Source organism: Heterodontus francisci, chromosome 44, assembly GCF_036365525.1.
Source record: "Heterodontus francisci isolate sHetFra1 chromosome 44, sHetFra1.hap1, whole genome shotgun sequence".
Taxonomy (NCBI): Eukaryota; Metazoa; Chordata; class Chondrichthyes; order Heterodontiformes; family Heterodontidae; genus Heterodontus; species Heterodontus francisci.
This window is the reverse complement of record NC_090414.1, coordinates 26,166,232-26,179,115: the sequence shown is the minus strand read 5'-3', so window position 1 is coordinate 26,179,115 and position 12,884 is coordinate 26,166,232. Positions and strand designations below refer to the sequence as shown.

Sequence of the window (12,884 nt, the reverse complement as noted above, 5' to 3'; positions counted from 1 at the left end):
AGCCACCCCCCCCTCCAGGATGTTGATAGTGGGGGATTCAGTGATGGTCATGCTGTTGAATGTCAAGGGGGGATGGCTAGATTCTCTCGTTGAAGATCGTCATTGCCAGGCACTTATGTGACGCCAATGTGGTTGGCTCATAAATGTCCTCTGAAGCGTCAAAACGGCTAGCAGTGGTTCCAGAAGAAGGCAGCTCACAGCAACAAGGGATGGGCAACAAATGCCAGCCTTGCCTGCGATGTCCACATCCCGAGAATGAATTATTTTTAAGTGATTTAAGAGCAAGGCTGTCGCTAGTTGCAGTGGCCATGGCACTGAAGACTAGCTAGCGAGGCCCAGAACGCTGGGACCCTCCGGGTCGGGGTATGGCCCAGTGAGGGTGACTGTACAACCTGAGCCATTGATGGAGCTTTTTTTAAGTGCCTTTTCCATTTTCTCCCACCCACAGCCCCCCAATTCCCATCTTAGGCCCCCCCCCCCCCCCAGCACATCCATTGCGGGGTCTTACTTTCACACTGGTGTCATCCTCCAATCCGCATCCTCCATACTCCACAGCAAAGCTGCCCGTCTCGCTGAGTCCCAGAAAAGCCACATGTTCACACAGGTGATGGTGTCCTGATGCTGCTGACAGTCAGTGCCGCACTTGGTTCCCAAGTTCCACCATTTAATTCTACCCTGAATCTAAAACTGAAACAAGCTAACCACTTAATGCTATCCCTCCAAAACAAAAACCTATTCACCTGCAGGGATGGATGGGTGGAATCCTGGTGTGTAGAGAATACAAATCATCCAAAGAATGAAGATTACCCCAGTTAGATAATCTATCTCTCCAGCTGCTGGTTTTGGGGTGACTTTGAAAAAGAAAAATTATGTCCTGTTGTTCCCTGTCTTGCTTTTTCCCACCAGGCAAATTGCCCAAGATAGGAAATTCACCATTTTCAGGGATCTCTGCTGCAGACATCTCATGGAGTAGCAATGGTGCACAAGCTCACTTCACTGTGTTGGGGTTTTTAACATAAGATTAACTCCTTTTTGTTTCTCTCTCTTGCAGGATGATTCGGAAAGCTTTGAGCCAGTCGGAGATGAGGAGAGCTGCACGGAGACCATCTGTGCAAGTTAAAGTGAAACTCACTAGTTCAACTCGCTCAACTGCCCTAGAAGAGCCCATTGTCCTGGAGGACTGAACATTGATCTTTTTGCCATGCATATGTGTGTGCGCACACGCGCACACACACACACACACACACACGCACACACACACACAAAAACATGTATGCCCTTCTCAAATCTTCAGGGAATTCACATGGAAACAGAAAATATCCTCACAACTTCCCCCTTTCGGTTTTCTGACTGGACTGTGGGGCTGCACTCACTGTCTGCTCTGCCAATCAGAGCATACCTGATAAATGCACGATGTGTAAAGCAATGTATATAAATCATACTGCCTGATTCCGAGCTTTTTTAAAATGTTATTGCATTTTCCCTGATCTCTTTTTCCCCCCCCCTTTTTACTCCTGGAGGGTATAATTGTAAACCCTTAATAATGAATTTCTGGATGATTGCGTTTCGGGAAGGACTTGTAATGACTTTTTAAAAAAAATAATACTGAGTTGAAAGGTAGAATTGACCGGTTTGATATCAGGATTATTGATATGTGGTGATGACATTTTGTGTGCTTTTTTTTTTTTTTCTTCCTGCTTTTTAAACTCCTGCTTGCCCAGACTACCCAAGAAAGGCTTCCTTCCACCTGTTCGGTTGTGGGTCGAACGGTTCCAGGGTCTTTTTATTTTTTTGGACTGCGCTGTCTGGAACCTTTTAGAGAGATAAAACCGGAAACCAAGATCTTTTTTTTTGTTTAAAAAAAAAAGAATTAAAGTTGTTTTTTTTTCCACTCTACCTATTGTCTCGTGATGCAAAGGCATTGATTGTTGCGATTTGAGAAGGGTTCATAGAAGGTCATTCAGCCTATCGTGACTGAGCCCAGTTTTTAGGTGAATTCTGCATTAGCATTGTGCTGACCCTCAAAACGCAATTTCCTGATTCAGCTCCTCCTATGTGGTTTAAGTGTTCGTCTACATTCAAAATCACCACTTACTCAGTGGCAGGATGTGAAAACCTAGGATAAGATGGGGTTCTGCGAATCTTACTACCATTTTCCCTCTCTCTTTGTTTCCCTCATAGGAACAGGAGGGAGCCTTTCAGTCCCTATTCCTCCATTCAGTTAGATCATTGCTGATCTGTATCTTAACCCTATCAACTGCTTTGGTCCCTTAATCCCCTCACCCAACAAAAATCTGATCAATCGCAGTTTTGAAATTCTCAATTGGCCCCCAGCCCCAACAGCATTTCTGGGGGAGAGAGTTCCAGATTTCCACTCCCCTTTGTGTGAAGTGCTTCCTGTCATCACCCCTGAATGGTCCTGGCTCTGTAAGGTTCTGCCTCTTTGTTCTGGACTCCCTCCAGCAGACAAAATAGTTTCTCTCTATCGACCCGATAGAATCCTTGAATCATCTTAAGCCCCTCAATTAGATCATCCCGTAATCTTCTATGCTGTTCTGTTTTAATAGCAAATAGGACATATAATTCCTTATCTGTGGTGGGCCCTGCTCGGGTTCAGCTCATGATCAACATGGGGGGAACAGCAGGTCAAGAAAAGAGAGATTTGGGGAGCTTGCAATATTTTAATTTAAAAAAAAAAGAAATCTGCACAATTTGCTTGAATCGTGATTTAAATGTTAGCTGTCTGCTTTTAGAAGCTAAGACATTGACCTTCCTGTGTCTCAGTGGTGGGGACTGTCTCTCGTGATGTACGAGAGGCTGGCTGGGGCAGACTGGATGGTGAGAACAACACCAACTACTTTTATGTAGCACCTTTAAAACAGTAAAATGTCCCAGGGTGCTTCACAGCGTAAATAAAACAAAATTTGACACCAAGCCACATGGGATAGGGCAAGCAATGAAAAGCTTGGTCAAAGAGATAAATTTTAAGGAGTATCTTAAAGGTGGAGAGGTTTAGGGAGGGAATTCCAAAGTTTAGGCCTCTGACTGAAGGGGAGGAAAGTTGGAAGGGAGCAGGGGGTGGGGAGAGGGCAAGGGTCAGTCTTGTGCTGTAGGTAGAGTGTTGACGCTTTGCACTCACATCGTCATGGGCTCATTGTTAAATGAACTTTTCTCTTTTAGTTCTAGAAAGTTCTGGAATAGAAGTGGGGTGTTTCTGACCCCACCTTCGTTCTACACACTATTGTGGCTTAGTTCTCATGCTGGTGATTGTGGAGAGGAGAGGGAGTTTGATATATTAAAACCGATCATTTTACTTCCTGCTGTTGCAACTTTTCAAGTAAATCCTGACATGCAGTCACTTGCTGTAAATATACTTGGCAGCTTGTGTAGAATCCTCACAGAAACGGGCAAGTACAGGGTTTGTCAGAACTTTTATTTAAAGTCCCAATAGTGTTTCCTGCAACTATTGAGCAGAAACTATTTGCTAGTTATTGATTAGTGTAACATTCGGTGCAGTTACCATGCCAAATCCACCAGGACTTGATTTGCTGTCCAAGAGAGCAGTTTAAAAAATGATTCCCAGAAGCAAGCATTCCTTTCTTCCAACTAAAAGTCGCATCTTGTGAGCACACTAATCCAAATAATGCAGAAACATAGGATTTTGCAGCATAGGAGACCATTCGGCCCATCATGTCTGTGTTGGCTCTGTGAAAGAGCTATCCAATTAGTCTCTTTCCCCGTACCTGTACAAATTTTTCACCTCCAGATCACAACAACTCACTGCTTAGAGAAAATCTCCTCATCTAAGCAGCACATTTCTAGACTGGTGTGAAAGCTGCGTTTTTTAAAATGTCCTCATCTCCCCTCTGGCTCTTTTGCCAATCAACTAAAACCTGTGTCCTCTGGTTACTGACTCCTGCCAGCGAAAACAGATTCTCCTTATTTACTCAATCAAATGTTCCTTCAACCTTTTCTGCTCTAAGGAAACCAACTCCAGCTTCTCCAGTCTCTCCATATAACTGAAGTTCCTCATTCTAGTAAATCTTCTCTGTACCTTCTCCAAGGCTTTCCTAAAGTATGGTATGCAGAAATGGACACAATACTCCAGCTGAGGACTAACCAATGATTTATAAAGGTTTAGTACAACGTTCCTGCTTTTATACCCTATACCTGTGTGTGTTTTTTTTTAAGTGCCCTTCTCAACTTGTCCTGCTACCTTCAAAGATTTATGAACATAAACCCCAGGTTTCTTCCTTCCTGCGCTGGTGGCATAGTGGTAATGTCACTGGACTAGTAATGTAGAGGCCCAGCTAATGCTCTGGCAACATGGGTTCGAATCCCACCACAGCAGATGATGAAATTTGAATTCAATTAATAAATCTGGAATTTAAAAACAGTTGGTGAAATGGTCTAATGGTGAAACCATTGTCAATTGTTGTAAAAACTCATCTGGTTCACTAATGTCCTTTAGGGAAGGAAATCTGCCGTCCTTACCCGGTCTGGCCTACGTGTGACTAGACCCACAGCAATGTGGTTGACTCTTGCATGCCCTCTGAGATGGCCTAGCAAGCCACTGAGTTCAAGGGCAATTAGGGATGGGCAGTTAATGCTGGCCTAGCCAGCAATGCCCACATCCCATGAATGAGTAAAAAAAAAGACATTTTCTTTTTCCCCACTTTCCTACTTGCCTGCAGATGCTGACTGGCTAAGATCCAGTTTGTTTCATGGGTGTCCGTATGTATTCACTAGCTCACTCTAGTGGTCATTCTTGAACTGAGAGCGTAGGCAAGAGAGTGGGCATGTGATGGTGGGGCCAAACATAACCACCCAAAGTACATTCAAGTGGGCCAAAGTCAGGACCCTGGCCGGTGGGATTTCCTTCCTGATGCTCACCTCCTCTCCCCCCATCTTATCCAATGGGCCAAGCGTTGCCCTGTCATCAGCTGTCCCTCAATTTAAGGATGATTTAATGTCACTAGTTTCTAGCATAGGTCTTCATGTGACTGAACAGGCCGATTCTCGACCTGCAGATCTTTGGGCACATGGGGCAGGACGTCCCACGAAGTAGTGGGATCCAGAATGAAGGATTGGCTTCCTTTTCTTTCCTTCTCTACTGCTGCTCTGTTTCATCATTAAGGTGTTTTGGCTCAAAGCATGATGCTTGATGGACAAGTTATTGCTATTTTGAACAATTGGTAGCAAGCCTGCCACGCTTCAAAGAGAGCTTCAGAGTGTCATTGAAGCTTTTTCTTTGTCCTCCCCTGGAATGCTGGCCATTTGAGAGTTGAGAAAATATGACCTGGCCAAACTCACCAACCACCAAACTGGGGACCTACCTTGTCTCTGGCTCAGTACCTCAGGGGCTAGTGGATTAACAGATTTATTCCTCAATCAACCACAACAATATTTTGTATTCATATAGCACATTAAATATAGTGAAACATCCCACAGGAGTGTCATTATTGGCACTGAGTCAAAGGAGGCGATATTAGGACTGGTGACCAAATGCTTGGTCAAAGAGGTAGCTTTAAAGGGCATCTTAAAGGAGGAGAAAGAGGTTTAGGGAGGGGATTCCAGAGCTTTAGAGCCCAGGCACCTAAAGACACAGCCGCTATTGGTGGGGCAAAGAGAGTCAAAGATGCCAGGATTGGAAGTGTGCAGTGATCTCAGAGGGTTACTGAGATAGGAAGGGGGTGAGGAGGCCATGGAGGGATTGGAACACAAGCATAAGAATTTTAAAATTGAGGCGTTGCTAGAGTATGAGCCAGTGTAAGTCAGCGAGCACAGTTTGAGATGGGGGGGGATACAGGTAGCATAGTTTTGGATGAGTTCATCCAACATCTGGATGGGATATTAAAGGGTTTGGAGAGTGGGATTAGACTATGTGGGATATTAAATATATGGAAACCATTTGAGAAGTTTGATCTTTGTGAAATTTATGCGACATTCATGTAAGAGTGTTCGGTTTTTAGTATATCCTATTCTGTGCTGGTTTTTATTTTCTGTTTAATCTTTCACGGAGGTGGGAAATTGCATCTTGGGACAAATTGATTAAAACAGTGGAGTGTGTTTCTTGCACTTTGAGTTATTTGGTCATACTTCATGATTTAGCTACATGCCACAGGAGAAAGCATCATTACAGTTAGAAAGTAATCCTTAACACATGGGATAGATTTTCAATATACCACTTGGCATGAAAATTGCTTTGCAAATTCTCCACCTGTTCTAGATGTTTCCCAATTTTAATTTCTATTGCGATAGAGGGCAGCTGTATGTGCATGGACAATGTCCCCCATCCTGTGGAGGATGTCAACAAGGGCAGCATGTAGATAATCAATGGGGGCGTGAGGGGGGCAATGACAAATCATCAACCAACTCTCACTGTGCAAAGAAGGTTTTGCATTTAGACAGAGCCTTTCACCTCCTTAGGATGTCCCAAAGCGTTTTACAGCTAATGAAACACTTGTTGAAGTTTGTCACTGTTGCAAGAAATGTGGCAGCCAATTTGCGCACAGCAAGATCCCACAAACAGCAATGTGATAATGACCCAGATCATCTGTTTTTAGTGAGGTTGGTTGAGGGATAAATATTGGCCCCAGGACACTAGGGAGAATTTCTTCCAGTCACAGCCATGGGATCTTTTACAGTCACCTGAGAGCAAAAGGGGCCTCGGTTTAACATCTCATCTGAAATATGGCACTTCCAACAGTGCAGTGCTCCCTCAGTACTGACTCCGACAGTGCAGTGCTCCCTCAGTACTGATCCTCCGACAGTGCAGTGCTCCCTCAGTACTGACTCCGACAGTGCAGTGCTCCCTCAGTACTGACTCCAACAGTGCAGTGCTCCCTCAGTACTGACTCCGACAGTGCAGTGCTCCCTCAGTACTGACTCCAACAGTGCAGTGCTCCCTCAGTACTGACTCCGACAGTGCAGTGCTCCCTCAGTACTGATCCTCCGACAGTGCAGTGCTCCTTCAGTACTGACCATCCAACAGTGCAGCGCTCCTTCAATACTGACCCTCCGACAGTGCGGCACTCCCTCAGTACTGACCCTCCGACAGTGCAGCACTCCCTCAGTACTGACCCTCCAAAAGTGGAGCTCTCCCTCAGTACTGACCTTCCGAAAGTGGAGCTCTCCCTCAGTACTGACCCTCCAACAGTGCAGCACTCCCTCAGTACTGGCAGCGGAGTGTGTCAGCCTAGATTATGTGCTCCACTCCCTGGAGTAGTACTTGAACCCACAATCAGTGGTGAGAGTGTGATATTCACCAAGCCAGGGCTGACACCACCTAGGGAGAGGAGAGGGTCCGAGGACAGATCGTCAGAGTAATCTCAACATTAATTGTGACGTACTGTCTGCATTGGGAGAGGGGAGGATTTGAGGCCTGCAATGGACTTCCCACAGAGCTGGATAGTTGTCAAGGTGTTGGAGGCCCTATCCAAATGCGGCAGAGACACCAAACAGGGATAATGCACCGCGGTCAGATTGGGGGATAATTGATCACCGGTTCGAGGTTTAAATGTGTTGTGTTGTGGCGCAGTGGTTAGCACCGCAGCCTCACAGTTCCAGCGACCCGGGTTCAATTCTGGGTACTGCCTGTGTCTGCGTGGGTTTCCTCCGGGTGCTCCGGTTGCCTCCCACAAGCCAAAAGACTTGCAGGTTGGTAGGTAAATTGTCCATTATAAATTGCCCCTAGTATAGGTAGGTGGTTGGGAAATATAGGGACAGGTGGGGATGTGGTAGGAATATGGAATTAGTGTAGGATTAGTATAAATGGGTGGTTGATGGTCGGCACAGACTCGGTGGGCCGAAGGGCCTGTTTCAGTGCTGTATCTCTAACTAACTAACTTAAATGGCGGCTGCTTGTATTCACACACAAGTCTCTGCTGCTTCTGGGTGCCGAAGGACACTCTCGTTAAAGGGTTTAAAAACTTGATGTTTATGTAACTTTGCTGTCTGTCTTATATTTGCATATTTCATCATTTATTTGCCTGAAGTCAGAGTCTGGAATTCCAGTGAGTTGTTTGATGTCAAAGCAAGTAGAGTGAGTCAGCCATTTTGTTATGTTTGTCACCATTTTGTTGTTTCTCTACCACCTTGTGTGTTTAATAAACTTAGTCTCATCTCATCATACTAATTTCCATAATTGCAAGTGAAATATTTCTTGCAAAAATGTGTGTGGGACTTTATTTTTTTAAATTTCTTATTTTATTATTTCTCTAAGAAAACCTCTCTCTAATGGTTTTCTTGGTCTTTTTCTCTCAGGTATAGACTTTGCTACTGCAACGTTCGACGGATGGAGACTACCTCAACCCAAGTTGTCAACAGGCTATCTGACCTCGGGGGGCATCACATGTCAGCCCAATCCTGCTCTCAACCAGTGGCTACCAACCGCACTTTCTTAGCAAGGATCCCTGGATAGTGTTCAGAAGCAGGAATCTTGTCTGCTTTTTCCCCTCCTTATTCAAGGGTCAGTTATAGTGCTCCCTACTTTGCCCCATCTGGCATCATTGAAGGCTGGGGGTTGAACCTGGTTTCTTCCTGCTCTGTAAGGCTCAGTCAGTAGCTGTACTGAGGTAAATTCTGTTTAGAAAGAGAGAGCTCATGCAAGTGGGGAATAAAACAGTTTTTAAATAAATAAATAAGTTCCACGCTGAAAATAGAAGGTTCAGAGGGGAAATGAAAAAACAAACACGAAGCAAAGGGAGAGTATGAGAAAAGACTGGCAGCTAACATAAAAGGGAATCCAAAAGTCTTCTATAGGCATGTAAGTAATAAAAGGGTGGTAAAAGAAGGATTGGGGCCGATTAGGGACCAAAAAGGGGATTTACACTTGGAGGTGGGGACATAGCTGAGGTACAAACTAAATGAGTACTTTGCATCTGTCTTTACCAAGGAAGAAGATGCTACCCAAGTCATAGTGAAAGAAGAGGTAATTGAGACTAACAATTGATAAAGAGGGGGTTTAGATAGGCTGGCTGTACTTAAAGTTGATAAGTCACCAGGACTGAATGAGATACATCCAAGGATTCTTAGGGAAGTAAGGATGAAATTGCAGAGGTACTGACAATAATCTTCCTTAGATACGGGAGTGGTGCCAGAGGAGTCGAGAATGTAAATGTTACACCCTTGTTTAAAAAAGGGGGTAAGGATAAACTCAGCAACTACAGGCACTCAGTTTCACCTCGGCAGTAGGAAACCCCGTAGAAAAGATAATTCAGACCAAAATTAACAAGTCACTTGGACAGATGTGAATTAAATAAGGAAAGCCAGCATGGATTTGTTAATGGCAAATCGTGTTCAACTAACTTATTTGATTTTTTTGAGGAGGTAACAGAGATACTTGATGAGGGTTGATGTGGTGCACGTGGACTTGCAAAAGGCACTTGATAAAGTGCCACATAACAGGCTTGTCAGCAAAGTTAGAGGAATAACAGAGACAGTGACAGTATGGAATTGAAATTGGCTGAGTGACAGGAAGCAGAGAGTAGGTTGTTTTTCAGACTGGAGGAAGGTACATAGTGGGGTTCCCCAGGGGTTCAGTGTTAGGACCCCTGCTTTTCTTGATATATATTAATGACCTTGACTAGAGTGTAGAGAGCACAATTTCAAAATTTGTGGATGACACAAAACTTGGAAGTATTGTGAACTGTGAGGAGGATAGTGTTAAACTTCAAGAGAACATAGACAGGCTGGTGGAATGCCTGGACAAGTGGCAGATGAAATTTAGGGCAGAAAGGTGTGAAGTGATTCATTTTGGTAGGAAGAACGAGGAGAGGCAATTTAAAACAAAGGGTACAATTCTAAAGGGGGTGCAGGAGCAGAGGGACCTGGGGGTATATGTGCACAAATCATTGAAGGTGGCAGGGCAGGTTGAGAAAACGGTTAATAAAAAATACAGGATCCTGGGCTTTATAAATAACAGCACAGATTACAAAAACAAGGAAGTTATAATAAACCTGTATAAAACCCTGGTTTGACCTCAACTGGAGTTTGTGTCCAGTTCTGGACACCACACTTCAGGAAGGATGTGAGGGATTAGAGAGGGTGCAGAGAAGATTCACGAGAATGGTTCCAGGGATGAGGAACTTCAGTTACATGGATAGATTGGAGAAGCTGGGGCTGTTCTCCCTGGAGAAGAGACAAAAAAGATGAGTTCAAAATCATGGACAGAGTGACAGGTTGTTAAAGGAAGCCAGGGAGGAAATAGCAGATGCGCTGAGGATCATCTTCAAATCCTCACTAGATACAGACAAGGTACCAGATGATTGGAGGTCTGTGAATGTTGTACCATTGTTTAAAAAGGGTGCGAGGGATAGGCCAAATAATTATAGGCCAGTCAGTCTGACCTCGGTGGCGAGTAAATTGTTAGAATCTATTCTGAGGGACAGGATAAACTGCCACTTAGAAAGGCACGGATTAATCAGAGATAGGCAGTATGGATTTGTTAAGGGAAGGCCACGTCTTACTAATTTGATTGAGTTTTATGAGGAAGTAACAAGGATTGTTGAGGGTAGTGCAGTGGATGTGGTCTACATGGATTTTAGTAAGGCATTTGACAAGGTCCTGCATGGCAGACTGGTCAGTAAAATGAAAGCCCATGGGATACAGGTGAATGTGGCAGGTTGGATCCAGAATTGACTCAGTGACAGGAAACAAAGGGTAGTAGTCGATGGATGTTTTTGTGAATGGAAAGTGGTTTCCAGTGGCGTTCCACAGGGCTCAGTGTTGGGTCCCTTGCTGTTTGTGGTATATATTAATGATTTGGACTTAAATGTGGGAGGCATGATTGGAAAAGTTGCTGATGACAGAAAAATTGGCCGTGTAGTTAATAGTGAGGAGGAGCATCATGGACTCCAGAATGATATCAATGGTTTGGTTGAGTGGGCGGAAAAGTGGCAAATGGAATTCAATCCAGAGAAGTGTGAGGTAATGCATTTGGGGAGGGCAAATAAAGTGAAGGAATACACAATAAACAGGAGGATATTGAGAGGGGTAGAAGAAGTGAGAGACCTTGGACTGCATATCCACAGGTCCCTGAAGGTGACAGGACAGGTAGATAGAGTAGTGAAGAAGGCATATGGATTGCTTTCCTTTATTGGCCGAGGTATAGAATACAAAAGCAGGGATGTGATGCCGGAACTGTATAAAACGCTGGTTAAGCCACAGCTGGAGTATTGCGTACAGTTCTGGTCACCACATTACAGAAAGGACATAATTGCTCTGGAGAGAGTACAGAGGAGATTTACAAGAATGTTGCCAGGGCTCAAAAAGTTGCAGCTATGAGGAAAGATTGGATAGGCTAGGATTGTTTTCCTTAGAACATATAAACATGCGAATATACGAATTAGGAGCAGGAGTAGGCCACTCGGCTCTTCGAGCCTGCTCCGTCATTCAACAAGATCATGGCTGAACTGATTACTCCACATTTCCACCTACCCCCGATAACTTTTCACCCCCTTGCTTATCGAGAATCTATCTACCTCTGCCTTAAAAATATTCAAAGACTCTGCTTCCACCGCCTTTTGAGGAAGAGAATTCCAAAGACTCACAGCCCTCTGAGAGAAAAAATTTCTCCTCATCTCGGTCTTAAATGGGTGACCCCTTGTTTTTAAACAGTGACCCCTAGTTCGAGATTCTCCCACAAGGGGAAACATCCTTTCCACATCCACCCTGTCAAGACCCCTCAGGATCTTATATGTTTCAATCAAGTCACCTCTTACTCTTCTAGATTCCAGCGGATACAAGCCTAGCCTGTCCAATTTGTCCTCATAAGACAACCCACCCATTCCAGGTATTAGTCTAGTAAACCTTCTCTGTACTGCCTCCAACGCATTTACATCTTTCCTTAAATAAGGTATATACACAGTATTCCAGATGTGGTCTCGCCAATGCCCTGTATAGCTGAAGCATAACCTCCTTACTTTTGTATTCAATTCCCTTCGCGATAAACGATAACATTCTATTAGCTTTCCTAATTACGTGCTGTACCTGCATACTAACCTTTTGCGATTCCTGCACTGGGGCACACAGATGCATCTCAGAGCTCTGTAGCCTCTCACCATTTAGATAATATGCTTTTTTATTCTTCCTGCCAAAGTGGACAATTTCCCACTTTCCTACATTATACTCCATTTGCCAGGTCTTTGCCCACTCACTTAACCTATCTATATCCCTTTCTAGCCTCCTTATGTCCTCTTCACAACTTACTTTCCTATCTATCTTTGTGTCATCAGCACATTTAGCAACCATACCTTCAGTCCCTTCATCTAAGTCATTTATGTAAATGGTAAGAAGTTGAGGCCCCAGCACAGATCCCTGTGACACACCACTTGTTACATCTTGCCAACCAGAAAATGACCCATTTATGCCTACTTTTTGTTTCCTGTTAGCTAGCCAATCTTCTATCCATGCCAATGTGTTACCCCCTACACCATGAGCTTTTATTTTCTACAATAACCTTTGATGTGGCACCTTATCAAATGCCTTCTGGAAATCTAAGTACAATACATCCACTAGTTCCCCTTTATCCACAGCACATGTAACTCCCTCAAAGAACTCCAATAAATTGGTTAAACATGATTTCCCTTTCACAAAACCATGTTGACGTTGCCTGATTACCTTGAATTTTTCTAAATGCCCTGCTATAATGTCTTTAATAATAGCTTCTAACATTTTTCCTGTGACATATGTTAAGTTAACTGGCCTGTATTTTCCTGTTTTCTGTCTCCCTCTCTTTTTGAATAAAGGAGTTACATTTGCTATTTTCCAATTTAACGGAACTTTCCCGAATCTAGGGAATTTTGGAAAATTAAAACTAACGCACCAACTATCTCACTGGCCACTTCTTTTAACACCCTAGGATGAAGTCCATCAGGACCCGG

At 44.0% G+C, this 12,884-nt stretch overlaps 1 protein-coding gene across 4 annotated transcripts in view; it reads left to right on the top strand.

Annotated features, from left to right (window-relative positions):
* The window catches only part of mta2 (metastasis associated 1 family, member 2), a 93,737-nt gene extending 91,841 nt beyond the window's left edge, over positions 1-1,896 (top strand). For all 4 annotated transcript variants that reach the window (XM_068021528.1, XM_068021529.1, XM_068021527.1 and 1 more), the window contains one exon: positions 1,052-1,896. In XM_068021528.1, coding sequence (XP_067877629.1) covers positions 1,052-1,184 — 133 coding nt within the window. In that variant the 3' untranslated portion in view covers positions 1,185-1,896. The remainder of the gene's footprint in view (positions 1-1,051) is intronic.
* Positions 1,897-12,884: the final 10,988 nt, after the last annotated feature.